At 35.4% G+C, this 27490-nt stretch overlaps 1 protein-coding gene, 1 long non-coding RNA gene and 1 pseudogene across 5 annotated transcripts in view; 1 reads left to right on the forward strand and 2 right to left on the reverse strand.

Moving 5' to 3' along the window:
* PHIP (PHIP subunit of CUL4-Ring ligase complex) overlaps window positions 1–8711 on the reverse strand; it is a 152291-nt gene extending 143580 nt beyond the window's left edge. For 3 of the 4 annotated variants that reach the window (XM_060615999.3, XM_060616000.3, XM_060615998.3), the window contains exons 1-4: window positions 8528–8710; window positions 8354–8412; window positions 8189–8218; window positions 7940–7999 (exon numbers count right to left, since the gene is read on the reverse strand). In XM_060615999.3, coding sequence (XP_060471982.1) covers window positions 7940–7999; window positions 8189–8218; window positions 8354–8412; window positions 8528–8567 — 189 coding nt within the window. In that variant the 5' untranslated portion in view covers window positions 8568–8710. Of the gene's footprint in view, window positions 1–7939; window positions 8000–8188; window positions 8219–8353; window positions 8413–8527 lie in introns of all 4 variants that reach the window. The other variant, XM_060616001.3, reaches the window with a different exon arrangement.
* A 128-nt stretch (window positions 8712–8839) lies between these two features.
* The window catches only part of LOC132667305 (uncharacterized), an 84599-nt gene continuing 65948 nt past the window's right edge, over window positions 8840–27490 (forward strand). The window contains exon 1 of the long non-coding RNA XR_013555677.1: window positions 8840–8944. This is a non-coding gene — a long non-coding RNA (uncharacterized LOC132667305). The remainder of the gene's footprint in view (window positions 8945–27490) is intronic.
* Window positions 24462–24561, reverse strand: LOC132668113 (U6 spliceosomal RNA; annotated as a pseudogene).

Raw genomic sequence — 27490 nt, forward strand, 5'->3', positions numbered from 1 at the left:
ATGAGCTCTAGAAATATCAGTCCTTCCTCTAGCATATAATTTAAGAAGTCCCTATGAAAATAAGATCCACAAATATTTAGCACTACTAGGTCCTGAACACCTGATCTGTTCTAAAAATGTCAGTTTTTTCACGTTTTCTCAATTTTTTTCAAATCTGAAAGGCTAGTTACTTCTGCTCTCCACTATAGTTCTAAATTCTAAAAGGTCAGCTTAGTGAAATACAATTCTTATTTTTACAACTATTCTAACATATGAACAAAATCATAAATTTAAAAGCCCTATTTACCATTAATCATTCTGTAAGACCTATTTTTAAAACCAGATCTCAAATTCTCAAAACTTTAAACTTCTAATTATAAATCAACAGATTTACAAAGTATAGGCTAAAATTACATCCACCATCTTTAAAACTAGTTTACATTTTCTGAGCAATTTTTTTAAAAAATTGTGATAGCCTTCCACGTAGAAAATACACGGAATACTTACTTTGTGTCAAGTATTCTCAAAATTTATCTTCACAAGCAAATAAGATCAAGTATTTTCCCCATTTCACGGATATAGAAAACTGAAGTCCAAAGGTTACAGCTTCTTAAAAGTCATACATTTAGAAAATAGGAAAAATTAGTAATCAAACCCAAGGTCTCCTAATTCCAAGATTACTGTTATTTTCACTACGTTAGTTTCCTTCTCAAAACTTTTGTCCCTGCTCCACTGTCACACAGCTCTTAGGATTATACTCAATAGAACCTACATAAACATTTTTCGAGTCAAATCCTCTAATCTGGTAACTATTCTCACAAGGACTCTTTACATGCCTATGATTTCTTTGTAATTAGAAGTATAATAAAATTAATACAGAATCTTATTAAGTGTCAAAATTAATCTTGGTGGTCTATTTACCCTTAATTAACTGTCAATAAACATGCTTGAAAGACTGTCTTCTATTCACAATTTAATCAACCACCTAAGAATTCATTTAGATAACTCAGCTAGTATTATCAATACAAATCTGTCTTTTAAAGAATATTCATGATGCTCTTCCAAATTTTATTCATCACAATCCGACTATATTTTGCTACAAAAAAAAAAAAAAAAACTTTATCAAGAATTTAGGTGTCCAGAAACTACAAAGGATTCTCTATAAAAATTAATTTAAAACACTACATGATAAAATTTAACTTTTTGAAATATTACATTTTGAAGTTTTGTTTTTAAATTAAATCATGTTTCCTAAGCAAAATTTGTACAGTTAAGAAATCCTCTTTAAAACATTATTTACTAAACTAGAATTTAAATTTCCAATTCGGGATTCTGTTGGAAAAGTCATCGTCTATTAATTTAAAGACGGAAAATTCTTAAAGTATTCTTAAAATGTCAATATAAATACTCTTAAGAGAACGACTAGTTTCATTTTTAGTCATGTTTCAGTTTCAAACAGTATACTCAAAATAACTAACACCACACATACAATGGCAGTGAAGTTGTTTAAAAAAAAAAAAAATGCATGTTTCTCCAAGTTGCCTAGAATTTACTATTTCCTCAAAATCTAAACCAGAATCAAATGACACAAGGTAAATATTTCTTGCATTTCTACTATAACCTCTGCCAAGACAGGCTATGTGCCTGTTCTCTATCCCTGATAAAGATCAAATGGGTCATGCCACCATGATCACAGGCCACCTGGAGTCCAGAATATGTGCCTCCTGCTGCCATCATCCATGCTATCACGAATAACCTAAGCTATATTATAAACCTCATTCCATTTACAATTTAGTTTTAACTTAAACAGAAGGAGCATCAGATCATGTTGCTAACTACATATTCTTAGTATGAAAAACTTCTCATCCAACCAACCACCCTTTTCCTTATCTGTCATCCCTGAGCTCAAATAGGCTGCTTCTGTGTGTGTAAGGCAAATAAAGATGGACCAGCATCATATCTGAAGATTGCCTTCTCTGTCACTACAGAGACCAAACGTTCTCACTTACATATTTCATTCTTCTATATCATAATTTTGATTTTTTAGTACACTGAATCCTCAAATTCCATAGAGAAAAAAAAAGTATCATTTTCTCCAATCTGTTCTAAAATAGACTCTTCTATATTCCATATGCTCAGTAACATATACTTATCCATTCTAAGATAATTTATTAGTTTTCACAAATTACTCATAATTGTACCCATAACATAGCTTTTCACAAAGCAGAAATCGATAATCTTTACACATTTTAAATTTTTTTCTAAAATTTTAAATTTGGTTTGTATCATATAATAGCCTTTATTACTTTTAGATGTAATTATAAAAGCAACTTAAATACCCTAGAAGAAAAATACACTCATTTTAATGCCTGATTTTCTTGAATATAATTAAAAAGCCCATTAAAATGGATACTTAGTACTGTTAACTAACGTCCACTTTGCTTATTAGTATTACATACACTTTTCTGTGAATTCAGAAACCTAAACAGGGAAACTACAAGAATGAAATTAACCTGTCTGGTATTACTTGTCCAGAACAAGTTGTGTAGGATGCAATTTTATCTGTTACAATTCTGCAGTGACAATGACAGGTAACTATAAAATTTGGGAAAAAGAAAAATGACTGCAGTAGACTAGATAAGGTGCTTCTACATAAAAGAAACAAAAACTTGTGATCTGACAAAGGAATTCTGAGTGGATTAAAAAATTGGCATTCATAGGATTAATTTAACCTAGTGCTCACTTAAAGATTAATTCAAAAAGTCTGTATTAAGCTCTGTTTAAAACATGTAACTTTAAACCAGACTGACAAAACATGTCCTCTCTGACAATTTCAAAAATACAAACCATTGTGAGGAGTTTAAATTATACAAATCTTTGAACAGAAGGAGACAGAAGCAACAGCCAAGTTCCCTTCACAAATCCCTAAATGTCATCTGACTACCAAAAGAAAAAGTTTCATGTATTCTCTAACCAGTTTTGGATACTTCAACTACCCAAACATTTTTTAATGTTAATTAGTCCACAAAAAACAGTCATAGAATCACTATACAGACCACCAACTTTTTTCTAGAATTCTAGCCACAATGTTTTAAAAATTATTTACTTTTGGTATTTATTATACTTTTTGCTACCTTAGACTTAATTATTGGATCTACAATATAATTCTACCGATAGTATCTTCTGAAGTTTTAAAGCGGTCTTTCTTACGCTGCAGCTGCTATGTTCAGAAAATTATGCATACTTACTTCTCAAATAAAGATGTTTTTCTTAAACTTTAATGCATCATAAAACTATAATTGGAACCTTTACTACCACGATTAAAGTCCTGATAATTGCAAACACAAACCTTTACGTCGTACTTGATTTGTGCCAGTCAGTTATCAGTCACCGAATCCTACAAAATAGGGCTATTTTTAGCCCATTTTACAGACTGGAAACAAGCTCCTGCAGTACTATTCTGCCTCATTACAGTCATGTAAAACACCATTATGTAGTTGGCGATGGGATAATCCAACTCCTCCTTATGTTCAGGCCACTTTACAATCATTTGGGAGTATAAAGAATTTAACGGGTACTTTGTTTCCTTTAAAAATATTTGTAAATGCCTCCAACTTCTTAAAATAATGGTATATATACCAACAGAATAACTGCATAGATAAGAAAGGATCAAGTTTTGCCCATTTCAGCCCTTCAGCATGTTTCCCTAACATGTTAACTTTGTAGTTTTCATTAAAAGAATTAGGAGATTTTTTTTTTTAAGTTTAATTTATTTTGAGATAGAGAGAATCCCAAGCAGGCTCTGTGCTATAAGCGCAGAGCCCGATGAGGGGCTCGAATCCATCAACGGTAAGATCGTGACCTTAGCCAAAATCAAGTCGGACACAGCTGACTGAACCACCCAGGCACCCCAAGGACTATAGGATACAAAAGCTGTGTTTTAGCGACTACCAAGCAAATCTTACTATTTCACTGATACTCTATTAAAAAACGAAATGTAACTCTATTCTGCACATTCACTTCATTACTCGTCATCCCCCACCCCCAAAATTTTACTGGTTAAGTTTTAAAAGTGCCGTATTATCTTCAATATAGAACAAAAATACCTCATTCAAAAACATGTTTTTGGTTTTTTTCTAAAACTTGTCTCCTAGGTTTTGAATCTTAACTTTCACATTAATCAGCATACTCTAAATACATGCACACTTATGATCTATACTTAAATATATCTTATTCATGGTTCTTATTCTTCTCTGAATTTAAGACTAGCAATAATTTATGAAAACTAGTACTTAAACCATGGAGAAAAATATACTAATTACACAGTAAAGAGGCAGTCTACAATGTGGGTAGGGTATCAAAAATATTCACCTGTCTCTAAGAAGAAATATACTACAACCTAAGAATGGCACTATAAAAAGCATTTATATAATTTTCTAATCTGTAGGTTTTCTCCGTATCTACTTTTTTGTGTTTTGGATAACCATCAACAAAATGAAAGAGTTGAGCTTTTAGAGACAATGTATTGTTATTTCTTGTTCAAAATCAATTTTCAGATTACAAAAATTTCAATTCACTCATTTTACAAATGAGCTAACTGGGACCCAGAGAAATTCCGTAACTGCTTGAGGTAACCTGCAGGCTAACTGCTGACAGGACTAAAATCACAATCCATATCTAACTCCCAATCCTTTCATTTGAATAGAAAAATTTCTAGTAAGTGGAATGATTTTAGGAAAAGCAAATACCACTACATAAAATAAAAATTACATCATTTTTAACATTTAACATTTTAACTGGGTTTAACATGAACCCAGTTTTTATATATATACATATACATACACATATACATATATATATATGTATATGTATACAAACAAAACAAAACAGCCATGTAAGCAAGAAATGTAATCAGAATCCCAAATTTGGTAAAAAGTGTTTATAAAGATTCTGCCTCAAGATCCCGTAAGTATGCAATCACCACTAACTAAAGTGACAACTAGACAGAAAAACTTAATACACCAACTAATTTCACTATTCAAAATAAGAAATAAATGACAAAGCTTTCTCTTTGCCCAAAAATTATCTGAGTTTTCCTGTTCTATAAAAAGTTACCTATGCTTGGCTCCGTTTAAAAAATAACAATTCTGATGAAAGCTTATAATATACCCTTTTGCTTTAAGACCAACCTATTTTTAAAAATATAAACTCTGATTAAACATATAAGAAACAAACCATTTCACTTTGTATCAAATTCCATTCAATCTTAAAAATGTTTTAAATCTTAAGGTAGATGGTAATACAATGATGTTTTATAATAACTTTATCACACTTGCAATAAATGCATCCTTTTTTTTTTTTAAACCTGTAATCCTTTAAAAGTGCTCTTAAAACTCCACTTTCCTCTTGGTCAAAACTCAATTGCTGTGATTTACATGTAGGCTGACTACAGATGCTGATCTATGTTAAATAGCTGTAATTTGAGGTTTTCTAGAAATTTAAATCTGACATATATATTCTTCCACTTAACATATTAGTCAATTTATCAGTTAACAGAGCAACATATTTCCAGATAGAGATAGACACTACTGAAACCACAAATAATAGTTATTATTTTGGTTTCACTCACCAAATTAACTTAAAACCAATGTTAAGTAAATTCAACTTGAAGGCAACGAAGTTTTTTAAGTCATAAGAATAAATTAAGACAATAGAGAACATTATACAAGAGATTTTGCATGTGCTCACCTAGACATATGGTGTTCCAAAATGTCTTAGAGCTAACTGAATTTCAAAAACCCAAATTAAGTTAAACCAAATACCCACACACCTAGTTATATAGTTTGATGGATATAAAAGCACTTCAAAAGGTGTCTTTTATCCAGTAGATATGGAGTGAACAATATGCTGAATGAACAAAAAGAGAAAATGAACCAGGAACTCTTACATTTTAACGAGAATTCTTAACTGCCTCTTAAGTATGCCAAGATGACTGTTCTGGTAAAAGGAGAAAACACTCCAGGCAAAAAACCCCACTTCCATGCAAAATAGGTGGATTTTGAAAAATAACACACTAAAGAAGACACCACTTACTATTCTAAATCTGTTAAAGAGACAAGGAATATAAATTCATTTTATTAATATATGAAATGAAAAACCCTCTCAAGAAACTAAAAATGAACATTAGTGCCCCTGTTTTTACTGGAGAAAACATGATATTCATGCAAGTATTACACATTCCCATAATTTAGCAAAATACCATCAGCTGCTTCATTTTAAAAATGCAGTAATATCACATTTTAATTTTACAAGAAAACAGCAATCTTCAGTGACTGAGGTTTTTATGAGATGCAAGAATGAGTTTTGTAAAATCTGCCCAATTCTTAAAAACAGAATACTATAAGCTCCATAATTTTTTCAAGTAACAAGTCAAGGAACGCACTTAGGATTTTGTCAAATATTTACACCCCCCCCCCAAATTAAAATATTGCAGGCACTGAATCTTAGAGTTTGCTTCAAACTCCCTGCATTCACTGTAGCAAAGTATTTAATGAAAGCCTCGATCACTACTTGAAAACAGAGTGTGGAAATAAATATATTGTTAAGGCTCCATTAAATTTCCTAAACCTAATGGACGCTTAATCTATATTAAATCGTAAGAGATTTAAACTCAAAAGTTAGATGTTCTACATCCAAATGAAACAAATGCCACCAAAATCTTGTCATGCTTTCACCTCACAGAAGACATTCAATTCCAAGGTAGGTGAAACTTCCTAATCGTTTCAGAAGCCCTCATGAAATAACGTTATACTCGTTAGAACCACCTCAAAACATCAGTTCCGAGTCAGTTGCACTGCACAGATTAAGCGCCCCCACCACCCCCGCCGTGTGATTGCTTTTACTGCTCCAGACACACATATTCATACGAACAACCTAAATCGGTTTAGGAGAGACAATATGAAAAAATACAACTACCGAACACAAATACGTTACTCGTCCAGCCACAACAGGTCCACTTTCATAAGACCATGTTTAGAAATTACTAACATAGTCACTGTGAAACCCCACAAAATTAAAAAAAATAGCTACTTTTCAAGCTATTAAACAAAATGCATCCCAATATAAGCTGGAAAACTTTTACTTGCCAAGTTCCATACCACAATAAATGTAAGCGTAAAAATCAAAACTCTTCAGTGACTTCCAATAACAGTTTTTACTGAAATCGCGGAATAGCACGAGAATCAGCAAAATTAGAAAAAGCCGGTTAAACTTCTGGCTTTCAGGGGGGTTACAGGCTTTTACACTTCTGCGAATGTGTTTTGGAAAAAAGCAAGAGGAGCCTCCGGCCGAGTGTCATCATACATCCGAACCCCTCAAACAAAAAGCCTAGCTCTGAATTTAAGGAAAGCAAAAGAATCGAGAGAGGAAAAAAAAAATAACGCCTTGCTACGGTTCCGCTGCGGCTGAATAGCCTGCTTGTGAAATGCTAATGCCACTTCGGAGCAGTTAGTCACCAGCTATTGTGTGGGGCAGGAGAAAGCCGAGCCGACCGCGCGTGCAGAGCAAGCGAGCGAGCGAGCGAGCAAGCGCGCCCTCCTTCCTCGCGCCGCTCCCGCCGCCGCCGCCGCCGCCTCGCGCGCGCCCCCGCGCCCGCACGGACGCGCGCGCCGGCCCCTCCTCCTCCGGCCTTGCACTGCACAACACTCATGACGTATCTTTATTTCTAGTACATTAACAAAATATCACAAATAAATTGTTGGCAGCCCCTGCGGCCTCGGGGTGCGTGTCCCCCCGACCACTGCCCCCCGAAGCCCCCGCGCCGGCCTCCCAACCCTCCCCGTGGCCTTTGGAGCTTTCACGTTCTGGGGCCAAGTTTTTGTCTCTGTAAAAAATTGCGGGAAATTCAATTTTTATTCGACTCGGGGAAAAGTTTCTTTGCTCCGCGACGTGAATGTCTCACCAGATTCTGGTAGGTCCTGGGATGCTCCTTCCCGGTCCAGTCGGTGCGGCGGGGCAGCAGCTGCGGGGAGAGGACGCCCCGTGAGCCCGGCCCCCAGCCCGGGCCCGCCAGCTCCCCTCCCCCGCCCGCCCCGCGCCCCGGCGGGGACCCCGAACCCCGCGCCCCGCGCCCCAGCGGCGGCGGTGGCGGCGGCACGGCCCAGAGGCGGCCGCGCGGCGGCGAGACGCGCCGGGCCGCCGCCGCCCTTACCTCCTTCTCGGCCACCTCGCGGATCAGCACCTGCAACAACAAAGCGGGGAGAGCTGAGCCCCGCGCCCCGGGCCGCAGCCCCGCCGCCGCCGCCGCCGCCCTCCCCCACGCCCGCGAGCGGCGAGCGCCGGCTCGGCCCGCGCCGCGCGCCGCGCGCCGCCGTACCTGAGCCGCCTGCTGACAGGGTCCATCTTCCAGGAACCGGGCGATGAGGAAGTAGAGCTCTGCGCGGGAGAGGGGAACGGGGAGACACACAGGCTTAGCGGCCGGGCGGCGGGGGGCGGGGGACCGCGGGCGGAATCGCCCCGTGCCAGCGGCCCCAGCAGCCCCCCGACTTACCCGATCGCAGCTCCGAGAGGCCTTTCCTCTCACAAGACATGTTTATGGGTCACTTCAGGGCCGCCGGCGGGACACCCCGCCGCCGAGGGGAAGCGGGGATGGTGCCGCCGCCTGCCCTATAGCTGTCAGTGTGTGTTCACGAGCCCAGCCTCGGCTCCACCATTCAAGCAACGGCGGCGGAGGCGGAGGAGGAGGAGGAGGAAACAACAACTCTCAGGCAGCGGCTACGGCCGCCGCCGCCTCCGCCGCGGATCCCTCCGCCGCAGAAAGGAGTCCGCCGCCTTCGCGGCCCGGGCTTGGCCCGGTCCTCGGCCCGCGCCCCCGCCCCCCGGCGCAAAAAAGAGTGCCTCCGGCCCCGCGCCCAGCGCCCCCGCGCCCAGTGTGACGAGACCCCTGCCCTTTCCTCCCCGGCCAAAGGTGCGATTTATTTATTTATTTCCAGTCGGAGAAGATGTCGGAGTCGGAGCCGCCGGTTGGCTGAAAGGCGCTTTCTCTGTGGAGGCCGACCGCGGGAGGGAGGGGGCCGGGGACGGCTCCGCGGAGGGATCTGACGCACACGAAGCCGCAGCACAGGCTCTATTCAGTGGCGCTGGCTGGGGCTGAGATGGAAGTTAGTTTCTATGTAGCAGAAATGGGAAACAAATGAAGCAAAACTGCCCAAAGAGGGGAAATGCCCCGAGGATGGGTCTCACTCTCACGCGCGCACACAGACACACACGCAGAGAGCCCTCTCGCGCTGGGCAAACTCGGGATCGCGCTCCCCGGCCCGAGTTGAATGATAGTGTTTGGTTTCTGTCTCTTGCCATGTGCATGTGTATAAATGCTGCGGATTGGCATCTGTGTAAGTCTTGTCCTGCGTTATTTCTGCAGCCTATGCAAAGTGTTGTGTAATTTATTGGAGTGCTGTATATTGCAATAGAGGTTCGGCTTTTTTTGTTAAGCACTTGGCGTTTGCAAGCCCGTTATTTGCCGAAGCCACCTCTGCGTATATCTTTTATTATTGCCGTTGCCTTAAGCATTTTACATTTTAAAGATGTTTTATTTTAATTTATTTTATTGTTTACGGGCAAAGCGAACTCCTGATCTGTACTTCAGATACTCTTTTTCCTGGTTACAAAAAGGCTAGTGATGGCTAATTAGCGACTTGGGATTAAAGAACCTTAAAGGTTTTTTAAGTATTTACAAGAAGGAATAATGTAAAGCTGAGAGAAAGGAAAGAACGCTAATATTTATCTCTAACTGATCGGGAGGTAATTTACTGACAGATCAATACCCTACCGAAGGATATTGAAAGAGTATACTACAGTTTAACCAAGGTGATTAGTGATTAAATAATTTAAATTATCTGTGTATCTTGCAGTTGACTTCGTCATGCTAATTAATGGCTTCTAATTTGAGGTGTAAACCATTCCTGTTTACAGTTAATCACGGGAAGACTTCTTGAAAACTGACGAAAAGAGAAAAAATTAATCTTTCGTAAATTAGTAGGTAATTACCGGTTTTATATGCTAAATCATACATCTGTGTTTTGCTGATGAGGGTAAGGGCCTTGTTATTTAAAAAACGAATATGGGTGAAATTAATGGAAACAATGGAAAAAGCCATTTGTTAGAAAACAAGGACACCAAGTGATTTTTATCTCCAGATGATTTAAGCACTTTTCAAAAAGACTTGATAGTTGATTTTTTTAAGGGTTGCATTTTAAAGGGAATTAGGATAGTCGTTCTTTGTTAACATTTAACAAAAGATTCCCCTTTAAAATTTTAGATAATAAACTGCGTTTTATGTATCTGGTCTAAAAAGGTTATTTGTGGGTAAAGGACCAACAAGCTGTATTATGGTTTTCTAGATTGTTTCCTCAAGCCTTGTTCCCTCCTAGCTCCTTACATTACTAGTGGGAAATACTTGCTGCAACTGCCTTGTGTTGCACTGCAAGACTGAACCGGTGTGATGCCCTATACTAAATATCCAGAAATCATCCTACATGTGAGGAAGAAGAAAAAAAGCCTTAACCTCTTTGGAATGATAGGATGTAAAAATTGCCTTTTAGAACAATCTTAATCGAATAAAAAAGAGAAGTTACCATGACTCGTCCTACTGCAGCCTGGTTATCAGAGCTACTGTATTTATTGAAATGGCTATCCTTCAAATATTGAAAATATTTGCATTTTTATAGACATGAATTCCATTCTATCTATTGTAGGTAAGTGGCTTGCTTCTAGATAGTTAGCTTTGAAAAGACAGACATTTAATATACCTTTTTGCAATTCTATTTGTTTCTATGACTGATGCTTTCTATTTTAACTTTTTAAAAAGTCTTATATTCTTCGAATAATTGTGATATTTTATATCATCATGATGTTCTTACAAACAGATTTTAGGAACTAAAAATTATAGTCATAATCTTGTGGTTTTGAAATATTTGTATTAGTCTGATTCTTACTAATAGATGTTTTGTCCTTGCAAAGGAAAATAAACCAAATTATGGCATGGAATATAAAATTACTCTGGGTAAAGTTTTCCATATATGTCTTGCGAGTGTTATGTAAACATGGAAAGCTAGTATGATTATCTCATGTATGCTTTTCATTTAGAAGCCACGAAAACTTTTCCTAAGCTTGCTACCAGTCCTTAGCTCCTAAAAAATTGTTAAGGAAAATTTCCCTTCTAAGTTTTCTGGAAATGATGCTCTTGTCATTTTGACTAACCTTGGACAATGTTTATGGTTTCTTTTTCAAATACCTAATTTGAAGACATTTGTAAGCTTGTCTTTGAATTAATTTATTACCATCAGTCTGTTACAAGAAAATACAGGTTACCAGCTAAAAATTAAAACTTTTTTACAACCAAATAAACTGTTTGTTTTTAACAGTAGATGTTAAATTGGATTTTTCTAAGTTCTTCAAATGTAACAAATACTCCCTTATAATTTTTTAATTTCTTTAAACATGAAACACATTTCTGGATTCTGGCATCATCAATTAACTATAAGGTTTACATTAAGTCACTTATTGTGCATATGTATGCAGAAAGTCTGTACATACCAGATAGAAAGTCTGACCTTGAAGTCCTATACTTTAGTTCCCAAGGCCATGGACCTTGCACTTCTTCTTCCAGTATTAACTCTTTTGCATGTGAGGATAGCTCAGATTCCATCTATATCCCTTTTTGTTGATTATTTTAACTTTTTCATGGACTTCAAAAATAAAATGCCAACTTAAAAAGATTTCCATGCCTTTTATATTAGAAGGCTAACAAAAATAGTAAAAGTTTGAAAAGCTAACAACAAATGTATTTATCTAATACACTATGTTTCGGAGAATTATGAACTTTTCTTGAAAAGTCAGTTTCTGTAAAATTCATTTGGCATCACATGAAACAAGATAAACACTTAAAAAGTTTGTCTTGATCATGATAAGCTATTATTCTAATGAAATAATCAAATGTTGCCATTTAAGTCCTTCCTAGAACAAGATAGGATGATATTTATAAATGAAAAGATCCCACTACCTTTATGAAATTTGGTTTGTCTCCAGTAGGATGATGAAATAATACATAACTCCAAAAAGATTCTGCAAACACAACTTTTGAAATTATATATTAAGTCTTGTTTTTATTTTGATGTTGTGCTTTTATTTTATAGCAAAAGCTTCATCCTATAAAGTGTAGAAATGGAAAAGTAGAAAGCATTCTTCTTCAGAAAATACCTTCTTTTTTAATACTCATCTGCCCTAACAACAACACACAACTATCAATAGAGTCTTATTTAACACACCCCACTCCTCCTCCTGGCTTGCTCCCTGATACTGTATGTTTCTGTCCATGTCTGTTTGACTTTCTCTCTACACAGACATTCTTCCTTCACAAAGCTTGGATGTATATCAAATTTGAAACATATGAGCAGATATACTCTTTGGCTACTCCAGAAAGAAAAAGATAACCAGCTTTAATAAACCAATCCATTATTTAACAATTTATATCGCCTCCCTGTATCTCATTGAAAAATCTTTTTACTTATGTTAGAGCACAATTCCTTTTAATATGTAACAAAAATTAGTTGTTTACCAACAATTGTATAATTCCTTACTTATTTGAATGTTATTAGTAATTCACCATTCAAAAAACTTCCATTCAAATAATTTTCCTCCAAATTAAATAATCCTAGTAGCTTACATATTTTATATGTAAGTCTTGGTTTACACAAAAAATACACATCTTCATGGACTTATTTATTTTTTTAACAACATGCATGAGTTAACAGTACAATTACAAAGATTAAAGAAGAAAAGCAATTTTAGAACATATTCCCACAAGATTTGGAGCAGCACAGTGGATGAAGTAGAAAAAGCTATTCCAGATGGGAGGAAACTTAAAGGAGAAGTCTGTAGGCATGTTCTATCATATGCAGATGTCTGATGGATCAAGAGTGGGCTGGACTGAACACAGAACGGTGGAAACGGGAAGGTAGACTCTGGGGAAGAGATGCAGAGGCTTCGAAAGTTGCTAGTGGTGGTGTCTTAGATAAAACATGCTATTATGAATGTGATTTAAAGATGGGATTTGAGGACAAGAGGTAAGTAGTCACTTGCCTTTCCATATGCCTGAATTCATAAACTTTGAAAACCCCAAAGAAGAAAAAGTATTTATATGGGAAGAAAGGCGGGGGGGGGGGGGGGATTTATATGACAGTGAGTAATCTCTACATGATAAAGAACACTCAGAATCAAGGACACAAAGTAAATACTGTTGATGAAGAAGGAGAATGGTTGTTTAAAGAGTAAGATCTTACTGACAGAATGCCCAAAAGTCTGACCTGATACTCAAATATGAGAGTAAGATATTATAAAAGTAAGATACAAGTCAAAATTGAGAATGAAGCCAATTTAGATTTAAACTGACTTTGTAAAAAAAAAAAAAAAAAAAAAGTGTTTCCATTTTCCGAATTCCTACAGAAAGGTCTGTCAAGTTATACCACCTTCCTTGTAAATTGCCTTTATTTTTCTTCTTATGTATATATACTTGGCAAAGATCTTCTTAACTTATGTTTCTGTTACTTTAGTCCCTTTGATAGGTATACTTATATTTTTTGAAATGGTGATTAGCTAACTAGCTCAAACAAAGAATGTATTCTATTATACAGTTATAAAATTTAAAATAATGTTGATAACAAGTAGATCTTTCAGCTGAGTTGTGTGTGCGCAAAATTTAAGAAAGCTTACAATTTGATTTTGATATTACACCTACGAATTCCATTGTAGTCATAGTTTTCATACTTAAATTTAAGCACATAAAAATATAGATGTAGATGAAATGGGTACAGTAGATTTTTTAATGATCATCAAAACTTATCAAATAACAATGATTTATAGAAAAACTAATATAGCCTTTAAATGGAATCTCCTCGTAAGCACGTATGTGTTATTTTCTCTCAATAGTTATCAGAAGTGATGTTACCGAACATCATTAGGGAACATCTTTGTTAAGAATATTGAGTAAGTGGTATCATATGGAAAAGAAGAAATATATTGCCTCATTAAATGTCTCACCATCCTTACCTCTCCAGTTCGCATACATTACACCTTACACTTATTTTTGTCATTCAGTGTTTTGGGTTTTTCGGTACATATAAGATTTCCGTGTTTCCCCAATATCCCCATATTTTCAGTTTTTTCAGGGTCTCCATAAAATTTTCATTCTCTTCCATCACTGAAACTTTAGTTTCCAATGATAAACCAAGCATAGGAATTAAGATATGTAATCAATGTGGATATATCCTAAGAGCTCTAAAAATATAAAGAGGATCTATGCTTCTTATAGTTGAGAGTGCCACACATTAAAATCTTCAAGATCTCTTATTTTCAGCTCTCCTGGTTATTTACACAAAAGGCTAGGGAAATAATTTACACAACTTGTGTGAAAAGGAAGAAAAAGGCCTTCTGTTGTCTACTTTTCCTTAAGAAATGAGGTGCTAAGCAGGAAGCATTTTCTGTTTCTGAAGTATATTTATGTATTTTTGTACTACTAAATTTTTATTTCAACATTTTTGCTGAAGTCAAGATAAATGTGGCCTCTTTAGATATTAAATTTTGCTGAGTTAGAGGAATTACTGATTTTTTAGAGATAATCTTTGGAGTAATTAATGCAGCTTTCAGACTCTCGTTTGTAAAGTTTTCAATCTAATAGTGGCTGAAGAAAACTTACATTGACTCAAAACCCATTGTGATGTGCTTAACTTAACCTCTTTGAGATATTTAGTATGGGAAACTTACTTCATTTCCAGAGCCGGATCCCATCATGCCAAAAAAAAATTTTAAAGGCATCCTTGATGAACACACAAGGGCAAATTTCCATGGCACGATAGTAAGATATTTCCCCCTAACACCTATTAACATAGCATTCTTCTATTGAATAATTATAAAGGTCATTTTCCCTTTCAATTAGCCAGTTTCTCATGTGGCTTCTTAGTTTTTTCCTTTTTATTATTAAGAAAATATGTTGATAGAAACTTATTTTGTAAGTGTTAAAAAGAAAAATAAGAACTTCATCACAAGTTGTGACATGTACCACTTCTGTGAAGCCATGTTTCTTTTTCTTGGGCAACACTGAAGTGATACAAGGACCAAAAGTCAACCTTTAATGTCTGCCCTTGTCTCCATATGCCATTCCTACTTCTATGCAATCCTCTTTGTAACATGCTTACTTTCTCTCCATGCATTAACTGAAGAACCAGCATTTAAACACTAGCTTGCAGTTGGACCCTCATTGTGTACTTTCATACAACACATGGAGATACGCAGCTCACCAGACACTGATTGCAGATATGACAGCTAATCTGAAGTAGCTGAGACCCTCCTCCCTCCCCCAAAATGGCTGCATCTGGAAAGAAAAGGTTTTGGTGGTAGTCTGGCCAGTCCCCAGAAATTGTCAATTATTAAAATCTGACTTTATCAGCAGCAATATCTCAATTTATTGAACGGACTGCAAGAGATAGAATCAATGGCTATACATACCATTCAAATTTAACGATGATGAATTCACATTCCTGAAATAGAAACTATGATACATTTATACATGTAGACTATGTTTTTGTGTGTGTGTGTTTTTTTAAAAATTTATCTTTGAGAGACAGAGAGAGATAGAGCATGAGCAGGAGAGGGTCAGAGAGAGAGACACACACACAGAATCGGAAGCAGGCTCCAGGCTCTGAGCTGTCAGCACAGAGCCCGACATGGGGCTCAAACTCATGGACCACGAGATCATGACCTGAGCCGAAGTTGGACACCCAACCAACTGAGCCAGCCAGGTGCCCCAATGTTTTTGTGTGTCTTAATATAATTGCTTTTAGTACTAAGTGGATATATTTTACAAATACTAGCAGGAATAAATTCCAGCAAGTTATTTTTAGTAACTGAAAAATTAACAACATAAAATCTTGTGAAATCAATTGCATGTGATATAGATTAATGTGAAAGCATTTCTTTCACAACACGTTTTTGAATAAGGGTATGATTTCCATATTAAAAAAATTAAGAATTCTAACAGATTAGTTGCAATTCTATAATATAAACTATAAAGAGGTTTGAGTCAAGAAGTTTTCTAGCCACAATTAGTTTGAAAACTTAAAAATCTAGTGTCAAAAATTACATTAAAACTCCAAAAATTTTTATAGTACTTTTTTATAGTATTTTTTAGTATTTTTATAGTATTTTTTTTAAGTTACAAATGTATTATCATTCTTTAAAAGCTTAGTTCTTTTTAACTGAGATATTTATGCTTCAAACATTAACATTTGGAATCTAGAAATCAAGTTGCCTTATTAACTCAGGAGCAATTTTTAAAAACTTCTTTATCATGGAAAAATATCAAACATAAAGTAAAGGAAATAGAAATATGATCCCCTGGGTACTAGATGCCCAGTATTCATGATTATTTACATTTGGACAATCTTATTTTATCTATCCTCCCCTACCACCCCCTTTCTTGCCTAAATGTTTTAAAGAAAATCTCATCATTACTCCTGTAAATAATTTGATATGTAGTCCAGAAGCAAATACTAAGTAGCTTAGTTCTTTCATTGATCCATCATGTGAAATTTTTTTAAAATATGGTAAAATATGTACCATATTTTAGACACTGTATTAAGTCCTGGGAATTGATTAGCTGGAAAAAGTCATCAGGACCCTTTCTAAGCAGTTCTCTTATGATGGGAAATGCACAGTTAACAAATCAGATCATCCCATTCAACTGCTTAAAACCTATCAATGATACTTTATGAACCCCTGGACGATCTGTAGTAGGATATGTGAAACCCCTCATAATCTGCCTGTCTCAACCTCTCCACACTCAACTTTACCCACTGGACCATAAGCAGTCTAAATGCCTCCTATATGGAATTAGTTTTCCAAACATGCCTTTCTTTCATTTTTGCACATGCTGGTCTCTCTGTCTGGAACCTTCATCTCAAAACCAGACCAATTCTCATGTAGTTTTCAAGACACCACTCAATTATCCATTGCTTCTTTGAGAAACTCTGTATGCATCTCCTCCTAGCAAACAAACCAGGTATTCATCCTCTGTGCTTCCAGAACAGTTTTCTGTGTGTCTCTTGTAGCACAGCTTTGAGGCATATTATTGTTTTATATTGTTTTTAGTCACTAAGTTTTTTTAGGAAAGTCTCTGAATTTTGGATTTCTGTATCCCCAATATATGCAACAGTTCAGAATAGACAACAGATATTTAATAAATACAGTGTTTTTTTTTTTTTCTTAGAATGTGCTTATTAGATGAACTGTGGTCATTTCTGAAGGTGTAGTAGGATGGTTCCTAATAATGACCTAATTTTAGTTTGCCTAATTTGACAGGACTAAAATGGGCACATGGAAACACTGACGGTTTTGCCATTAGAGGGAAGGAAACAAAGTATGCATTGTATTTAAAAGAAACACCAGAATGTTCCACAAAATTTGGATATTAGCTCTGCCTTCTCGGAAATTCTGTTACAGTATTATTTGAATATAAAATGAAGGAATGATATGGTCAATAAAAGAAGGTCACAGAATACCAAAATAATAACAACAACAACAAAAAAGGAAGCCTAATTTAAAGTGAATATCAAATCCCTCTTTTTCCCTCTGAAATTCCCTTTGCTACTTAACTTTAACATGTCTTTTTTAGTACATTTTCCTTACATGTCTTTTGTCTCTATCTTTTATTTTGTACCCTAAAGAATCAGAAGAAAAACAAATATCCGTGTAAGTAGAGTATCAAATAAATGGAATAGTGCCTCAGCAGGGCCCCTATAGCAAGTGGAAAAGAGGGTCTCAGTCATTACATCCATAATCATGGATCATAGAATTTTAGAGCTGGAAAAAACCGTACAGCTTATCTAGTCCAAATACCTTTTCAAGGGGGTTAAATGATTTGTCCAAACTCACACCTCCTTTTCAAGTTTCAGTCAGCCTTGCAATTTTTCTGAGGTATTGGTGTAAGGGTAGGATAGCTGAATAGCTAAAAGAGAATAATTTAGCATGGAATGAGTCAACATGACTTCTGCATGAGAAATGATGTTTGTTTGTTTCACTAGAGTTGTTTGAGAGAATAAATAAGTATGACTAAGGAGATTTAGAGAGAAAAATCTATATTTAAATTTCCAACAAGCTTTTTGACAAGTTCCTATATCAGACTGTTTAAACAATCCCCATAAGAAATTGGATTGGAGAGACTTAAGGAGAAATTTTAGTAGTTAATAACCGACAAGAATCAAGTCCTAATTCTGTTTTTTTTACTGAGTGTCCTGGTTCAAATTATTTAACCTTGCTTATGATCAGTTTCTCACAAATAGTATGAATAGTAATTTTATCTAACCCACCAGGCTGCTAAGAGGATTGAATGAGATAATAACACTTTATAATAAAAGCTACTATATGTTAAGTACTCATTATATATCAGACACTGCTCTAAGTGTTTAACAAATATTATCTCATTCAATCCTCACAAGACTCCAGTAAGGAAAATATTGTTATCATCTCCCCACTTTAAAGATAAGAGAACTGAGGTATAGAATGGTGAAGTAACTTATCCTGAATCATGAAGCTAATTGTTAGTAAAGTCAGGAATTGAACCCAGGAAGGCTAGTTCTGGAGCCCCTACTTTTAACCAGTCAACTTCTGACTCTTGTGCTATCAGTATGTGCAAACCCCTTTTCATGCACAGTTTAAGTACATAATAAGTACCTAGTAAATGTAAGCTATTAATACTTTCACACTTTCTCAAGTGGAAAAAAAAAAAAAAAAGAGAGAGAGGCCTAATATTGACAGAAGACCTACTTTAAGCATAAGGCATTCTTTTTAAAACCAGCCTGGAAGGCCATAGACACCCAGACAGTTTCCATGGTCCCACCAAGGTCAGAAGCCAGTATAGGTGAGAAGAGAGATTAAGGGGATAATAGTCTTGTTCTAAAGCCCATGTTGTTTTTACTACATTTCAGCCTATACCCTTACTTGAATTCACACTCTTGTTATTCCTCTTTTACGAAAACCACACTTAGATGTATAAGCAGATATGTATAGAATACATAAAGCACATATATACATAATATCAATATTTTTTTGACCTATAGGCAAGCGATACTTAGTAAAGAGAATTTGAACAGTAGCAAGGGAAACTTTTACTAAGTTTCTGAAGAACAGAAGCTGATGGCTGATGCCCCAGAGTCAGTGCTGGAGCCAGTTGACTTTCATGTTTTAGAACATGATGGGGCATTCAAACGCACATTAAAATTGACTAATTTTTAGTTGACCCTAAGCTTTTCTGGGAAGAAAAAGGCCAAACCAATGATATCAAATGGTAGGATTCCCAGATGAACTGCTAGAAAAAGGATCTATAGTAATTTTACATTATTCCCTGTAAAACATTGTCCTGAAAAGCTTTTGTACCAAAAATGAGTGCAAAGTGTCACAAGGAAGAGCACTGGAAATATAAAGCATTATCCCATAGTACTGTACATAAGCGTTAGGAATATTTTTTGGTTCTATTCACCATACCTGAAGGGAATCATAAGGCCACAAAGCCAACCCATCTAGAGAAAGGCAATTAAAATGACATAAAGATACGGAAAGTTGTCTGCCAGAAAATGGACTAAAAATATTAATACTCTGAAAACTTTTAGGATGAAAATGGGTACGATGAACACAAACTTATTCATCAAGATCTAGAGTTCCAGAACCCAGCAAGTTGTTCTTATTACTGTTCTTAATTAACCCCTGAATGCTTCAGAATATATCTCTCAAGAGAAAGTGTGTCTCCTACAGCATCACCCTATATTATCACAGTTAGGAAATTTAACATTAATGCTATTATCTATTATATAATCTGATCCAAATTTCTCCAATTGTCCCAACAAAGTCCTCTATAGTTTGCCATTCTTCCCTTCCTACCTTCCTTCTTTCCTTGTATTTTTTTTTTTTTTTTTGATTCAGAACCCAATCAGATGGCTCTTATTGCATTTATTTGGCATAACTCTCTACTCTCCCTTAATATGGAAAAGTCAGCCAGAGCTTTTCATCTTTCTCATCATTGATTGTTTTTTTAAGAGTCCAGGCAAATTACTTTGCAGAATGTTTCTCAATTTGAATTTCCCTGATTGTTTCCTCATGGTTAGATTAAAGTTTTTGGCATGAATACTACATAAGTAATGTTGTGTCCTGTGAGCACTTCTTAAAGCTTGAAAGAGGAGAAATTTAGGACCGGTGAATTCTCACTGTACCCCCAAATTGTATTTGTTATTTCCAGGAGAAGACAAAGGAAGTAATGTTATTGGTTCAAACATTTAAAAAAATTTTTTTTGACATTTATTCACCTTTGAGAGACAGAGAGTGACAGAGCACAAGTGGGGAAGGGACAGAGAAAGATGAGACACAGAATCTGAAGCAGGATCCAGGCTCTGAACTGTCCTCACAGAGCCCCACAGGGGGCTCAAACCCAGGAACTGTGAGATCCTGACCTGAGCCAACATCTGAAGCTTAACCCACTGAGCCACCCAGGCGCCCCTATTGGTTCAAAACATTTAAAATAAAATTTCTTAATATATAAAAGTCAGATCCATTAAGAGGTAAAGAGATGTTTCAGAAAACGTCTTTAGCTTTTTGCAGGTAACATTACAGGGTGTAGTATACCTATATCTCTCGACATTACTCTCAAGGACAGAATGCTGACTATGCTATGCTAGCTTGACTAAAAATGGTGTTTTCTAATATCTCCCTCTTTTTCACAAAACCAAATCCCAGTCTGTTAGGCATTTGCAAAGTTTATTCTAAATGCTCCTTTCAGACTATATTTGAAGAGATTTTAAAATCTTTGAGAAAAGAGGATTTATATATCAAAACTGGCTAACTCTAAGTTACCTATATCCACAGTGTCCTCAAGTGTACATATATATTTTTAAAGTTTATTTGTTTGTTTGTTTTTAAGTAATCTCTACCTCAAATGTGAGGCTTGAACTCATGACTCCGAGATCAAAAGTTGCATGCTCTACCAACTGAGCCAGCCAGGTTCCCAAAGTGTATATTTCTTTAATTTAACAATCCTAAATCCCCCAAATTTGGGCAAGGTGTAAGATGCATGTAATTGACAGCAGATACAGGCAATCACTAATTTTTTCAAAATTTCCAAAGTGAAATTTACTTATTTTTTCATGACAATATGAAATAAAATCAACATTGATTTTTGATGCAGAAAGAATTTAAACCTTAACACTGTTGCTTTCCAGCTTCTTAGCTACATACAAATCGTTTAACTTCTTTAAGTTGTATCCTCCACATCTGTAACATGGAATAGCACCTACCTTTCAGTGTTGTTATAAGAATTAAATGTGATATCACATGAAAAAGTGTCAGTTTTATATAATTATTGTTATATTGACCAGAAAAAAATTCTTTGATGTGATCCAAGAACAGAATGGTCCATCTGAACCATCTCTCTTTTTTGAACAAACCAGTTGCTTGATCATACTTACTATTTACTAAATTTTCCTTCGTGTGAAAGGTGCTAGACCAGATGTTGTCCAAATTCCTTCTTTTACTTGATACCAAGTTCCCATCCTTGGGTTGGATGAGAAAATCCTATATCCATATTAAAAATTCTCCTGTTTGCTTAATATAGATCACATTTGATTTCTGTCACCTCCAAGCAAAAGGAATATAGTACCATCACTTATGGTATCTAACCAGCTGGTTAGATGAGTCACTTTAATTAAAGCTGCTTAAATGTGACACCAAAAATGGTCAACTAATGCTAATAACTGCTTCAACAATTGTCTACATTTTTTCATTATACTTATCACACCAGAAGTTGGGATACACTTAGGATTTTACATAATCCAATACAGTTTTTGTTCTTTAAAAAAAAAAAATTTAAGAACAGTTTTAGGTTCACAGCAAAATTAAGAGGAGCGTACAGAGAATTCACAGATACCCTCTACCGTCATTATGCAGAGCCTCCCTCATTATCAACATCCCCACTGGAATAGTATATTTCTTACAAATTGATGAACCTATATAGACCCATCATAATCATCTGAAGTCCATGGTTTATATTAGGGTTCAATCTTGATATCATATATTCTATAGGTTCAGACAAATGCATAATGACATATATCCATCATTATGATATATAGAGTAATTTCACCATCTTAAAAATCCTCTGTGCTCTGCCTGTGCATCCCAAACCCAACCACCTCCAATCCCTAGCGACCATCAATCTTTTTACTGTGTCCATAATTTTGGCTTTTCTAGAATGTCACGTTTGGAATCATATAGCACATAACCTTTACAGATTGGCTTCTTTTGCTAATATGCATTTAAGTTTCTTCTGTCTTTTCAGAGCTTGATAATTCATTTCTTGTTAGTACTGACTAATATTCCATTATCTGGATGTAACAGTTTATTTATCCATTCACCTACTGACTGGCATATTGGTTGCTTCCAAGTTTTGACAATTATGAATAAAGCTGCTATGAATCTGTGTGCAGGTTTTGTGTGGATATAAGTTTTCAACTCCTTTGGGTAAATACTAAGGAGCATGATTACTGGGTCATAAAGTAAGAATATGTTTTGTTTGTAAGAAACCTTCAAACTGTGTTCCAAAGTGGCTGTACCATTTTGCATTTCCATCAGCAATGAATGAGACTTTTTGTTTTCTCACATCCTTGCCAGCATTTGGTATGTCAGTGTTCTGAATTTTGGCCATAAGTACTAATATATGTGTAGTGTATCTCACTGTTCGCATTTACTTGATGATTTATGATGTTGAGCATCCTTTTATATAGTTATTTGCCATCCGTATATCTTCTTTGGTTAGGTGCCTACTAAGGTCTTTGGCCCATTTTTAAAATTGTATCATTTGTTTTCATATTAAGTTTTAAGACTTCATTGTATATTTTGGGTAGCAATCTGTAGTCAGATGTATATTTTGTAAATATTTTTTTCCAGTCCATGGCTTGTCTTTTCATATTCTTGACATTGCTTTTCACAAAGAAGTTTTTAATTGTAATGAAGTCCAGCTTATCAATTATTTCTTCTATGGACTGTGACTTAGGTGTTGAGTGTAAATAGTCATTGTCATACTGGGTCCTCTAGGTTTTTTTCTATGTTATCTTCTAGGAGTTTTATAGTTTTGCATTTTACATGTAGGTTGTGATCCATTTTGAGTTAATTTTTGTGAAGGGTATAAGGTCTGTGTGTAGTCTCATCTGGCTGGGCTCTCTGCTCTGGTCCATTGTTTATTCTTTCACCAATACCACACTGTCTTGATTACTGTGTATTTATAATAAGTATTAAAGATCAGTAGTTTCAGTTCTCCAACTTTGTTCTTGTTCCTCAATATTGTGTGGGCTATTCTGGATCTTTTGCCTCTGTATATAATCTTTAGAATCAGTTTGTCAGTATTCACAAAATAATTGCTGAGATTTCAATTGGAATTGCATCATATCTATAGATCAAGTTGGGAAGAAAAGAAATCTTGACAATATTGAATCTTTGTATTCATGAACATGGAATATCTCTCCGTTTCTTTAGTTCTTCTTTGATTTTGTTCATCAGTTTGGTAGTTTTCCTCACACAGATTTTGTACACATTTTATTAGGTTTATACCTACATGTTGCATGTTTTTGGGTGCTATGAAAATGTTATTGTATTTTTTAATCTCAAATTCCACTTGTTAATTATTGACATATAGGAAATAATATTTTGTTGAAGATATTTGCATCTGTGTTCATGAGAGATATTGGTTTATAGTCTTGTTTTCTTTAATGTCTTTGGTTTTAGTGTGCAGGCTCATAAAATGAGTGAGGAGGTATTCTCTCTGCTTCTATTGCTCTGAAAGAGATTGTAAAGAATTATAATTTCTTCCTTAAATATTTGATATAGTCACCCAGTGAACCTATCTGGACTCAGTGTTTTCTGTTTTGGAAGGTTATTAATTATGGATTCAATTTCTTTACTAGATAGACAAATCTATTCTGATTTTGTGTTTCTTCTTGTGTGGGTTTTAGAAGATTGTGTCTTTCAAAGAATTGGTCCACTTCATTTAATTTTTCAAATTTGTTGGAATAGAGTTTTCATAGTATTACTTTATTATCCTTTTAATGTCCATAGGATCTGTAGTGATGTCCCCTCTTTCATTTCTCATATTAACAACTTGTGTCTTGTTTTTCTTTGTTAGTCTGGCTAGAAGCTTATTGATTTCATTGATCTCCTCAAAGATCCAGGTTTGATTTTGTTGATTTTTTCCTATTGGTATCCCATTTTTTCCTGTTTTGATTTCTGCTGTAATTCTTTTTTTATGTAATCTGTGACAATTTTTTAAATTACATTTTCATTTTAATTCCAATACAGTTAACATGCAGTATTATATTAGTTTCCGGTGTACAATATAGTGAAAAACTACGGAACACTTCAGAAATTTGTGTGTCATTCTTTCACAAGGACCATGCTAATCTCTGTATCTTTCCCACTTTTTAAAGTATATGTGTTGCTGAAGTGAGTACTCTGCTCTAATTCTTATTATTTCTTTTCTTCTGCTTACTTTAGATTTAATTTGCTTATCTTTTTCCAGTTTTCTCAGTGTAAATTTGTATTGTTGACTTCAGCTCTTTTATCTTTTTTAAACGTATGCATTCAATGCTGTAAAGTTCCCCCTAAACACTGCTTTCACTGCATTTCACAAGTTTTGATAAATTGTGCTTTCATTTTCATTTAATTCAAAATATTAAAAAATTTCTCTTAATATTTCTTCTTTGATCCCTCTGTTGTTTAGAAGTGTGTTGTTTGATCTCCATATATTTTGGGACTTTCCAATTAGCTTTCTGTTATTGATTTCTAATTTAGTTCCATTGTGGTCTGAGAGCAGACATTCTTTGATTTCTATTGTTTAAAAAATTTTTTTTAATGTTTTATTTATTTCTGAGACAGAGAGGGACAGAGCATGAGCAGGGGAAGGGCAGAGAGAGAGGGAGACACAGAATCCGAAACAGGCTCCAGGCTCTGAGCTGTCAGCACAGAGCCTGATGCAGGGCTTGAACTCACAGACCACGAGATCATGACCTGAGCCGAAGTCAGACGCTCTACCGACTGAGCCACCCAGATGCCCCAGATTTCTATTGTTTTAAATTAAGGTGTGTTTTATGGCCCAGAATGTGGTCTGTCTTGGTGAATGTTCCATGTGAACTTGAGAAGAATGTATATTTTGTTGTTGTTGGATGAAATAGGATATAGCTGTCAATTATGTCATTGATTGTTGGTGTTGTTGAGTCCAACTGTATCTTTCTGATTTTCTGCCTGCTGAATATGTTCATTTCTGGTAGAGGGGTATTGAAGTCTCCAACCATGATAACAAATCCATCTATTTCTCTCTTTTCTCAGTTCTGTCAGTTTTGCCTTATGTCGTTTGACACTCTGTTTTAGGTGAATACACATTAAAGGCTGTTATGTCTTCTTGAAGAATTAACGACTTTGTCATTATGTAATGCCTATCTTTATCTCTGATAACTTTCTTTGCTTTGGTGTCTGCTATGTTTGTAATTAATATAGCTACTCTTGTTCTTTTTTAATTAGTGTTCACACTGCATATATTTCTCCATCCACTAAGTTTTAATCTATATTTGTCTTTATATGTTTTTAAATTTATATTTAATTCCCAATTATCTTTTAATTTATATTTGTCTTTCCATCTATTAATTGGTGCATTTAGAATACTGACATTCAAAATGATTATTGATACAGTTGGATCAATATTTACCATATTTGTTACTTTCTTCTACTTGTCTTTATTCTTTGTTCTTATTTTTGTCTTCCACTCTTTTTCTGCTTTTTATGGCTTTAATTGAACGTTTTATATGGTACCATTTTCTCTCCTTTCATAGCATATCAATTATATATATATATATATATATAGAGAGAGAGAGAGAGAGAGAGAGAGGTATTTTTTTTTACTTTTCTCCGTTGTTGCCCTAGAGTTTGCTATATACATTTACAACTAATCCAAGTCCACTTTCAAATTACTCTATACAACTTCACAGATAGTGTGAATACCTTATAATAACAAAATAATCCTAATTATGCCATCAATCCTATGTATGCCATCATACATTTCACTTATATATAAGCATACACAATTATATGTATGCATAACATAGGCATACATACATACATAGGAATATATCATCAAATACATTGTTGCTATTGTTATTTTGAGCAAACTTATTAGATCAATTAAGAATAAGATAAATAAATTTTTTATTTTATCTTCATTTATTCCTTCTTCACTGCTTTTATTTTCTTTATGTAGATTTAAGTTTCTAACCCACATCATTTTCTTTCTCGCTAAAGACCTTCTTTTAACATTTATTGTAGGCACATTTACCAACAACAAATTCCCTTAATATCAGTTTGTCTGAGGAAGTCTTTGTTTCTCCTTCACTTTTAGAGGATAATTTCACAGGATGCAGAATTCCAGGTAGATTTTTTTTTCTGTTAATACTTTAAGTATTTCACTCTACTCTCTTACTTACATAGTTTCTTAGGAGAAGTTGGATATAATTATTAAATTTTTTCCTCTATAGGTATGGTGTTTTTTCCTCCCTGGCTTTTTGCAGAATTTTTTCTTTATTGTTGGTTTTCTGTAGTTTGACAATGATATGTTTAGGTGTAAGAGTTTTGGGTTTTATCCTTCTTGGTATTCTCTGAGATTCCTGGATTTGTGGATTGGTGTCTGACATTAGAGAAAAATTCTTGATCATTATTGTTCCAAATATTTATCTTATTCCATTCTCTCTTTCTTCTCCTTCTGGTATTCTCATTATACCTTTTGCAGTTGTCCCACAGTCCTTGGATATTCTATTATGTTTTCTATTCTATTATGTTTGTTACAGTATTTTTTCTTTTTCAGTCTCTAGCATTTCTTTTTGATTCTTTCTTAGAACCAAATTTCTATATCTCTGCTCACATTTTTTATCTGTTCCTGCATTCTGTTTATTTTATCTATTGGAGTCCTTGGCATATTAATCATAGTTGTTTAAAATTCCTGGTCTGATAATTCCAACATACCTGGAATGTCTGGTTCTGATGCTTGCCATTTCTTCAAATTGTTTTGGGTTTGTTGTTGTTATTGTTGTTATTGTTTTGGGGCGGTTAGCCTTTTTAGTATGCTTTGTACTTTTTTTCTAAGTTTATTTATTTTGAGAGAAAAAGAGCATGAACAGGGCAGGGGCAGAGAGAGAGAGAGAGAGAGAGAATCCCAAGCAGGTCCCGTGCTGTCAGCATGGAGCCCACTGCGGAGCTTGCACTCACGAGCTGTGAGATCATGACCTGAGCCAAAAACCAAGAGTTTGACGCTTAACTGACTGAGCCCCCCAGGCGCCTCTGTACTTTTTTATTGATAGCCAGACTTCATGTCTGTTTATAGGCAATA

Source organism: Panthera onca, chromosome B2 (genome assembly GCF_046562875.1).
Source record: "Panthera onca isolate mPanOnc1 chromosome B2, mPanOnc1 haplotype 2, whole genome shotgun sequence".
NCBI classification, from domain to species: domain Eukaryota; kingdom Metazoa; phylum Chordata; class Mammalia; order Carnivora; family Felidae; genus Panthera; species Panthera onca.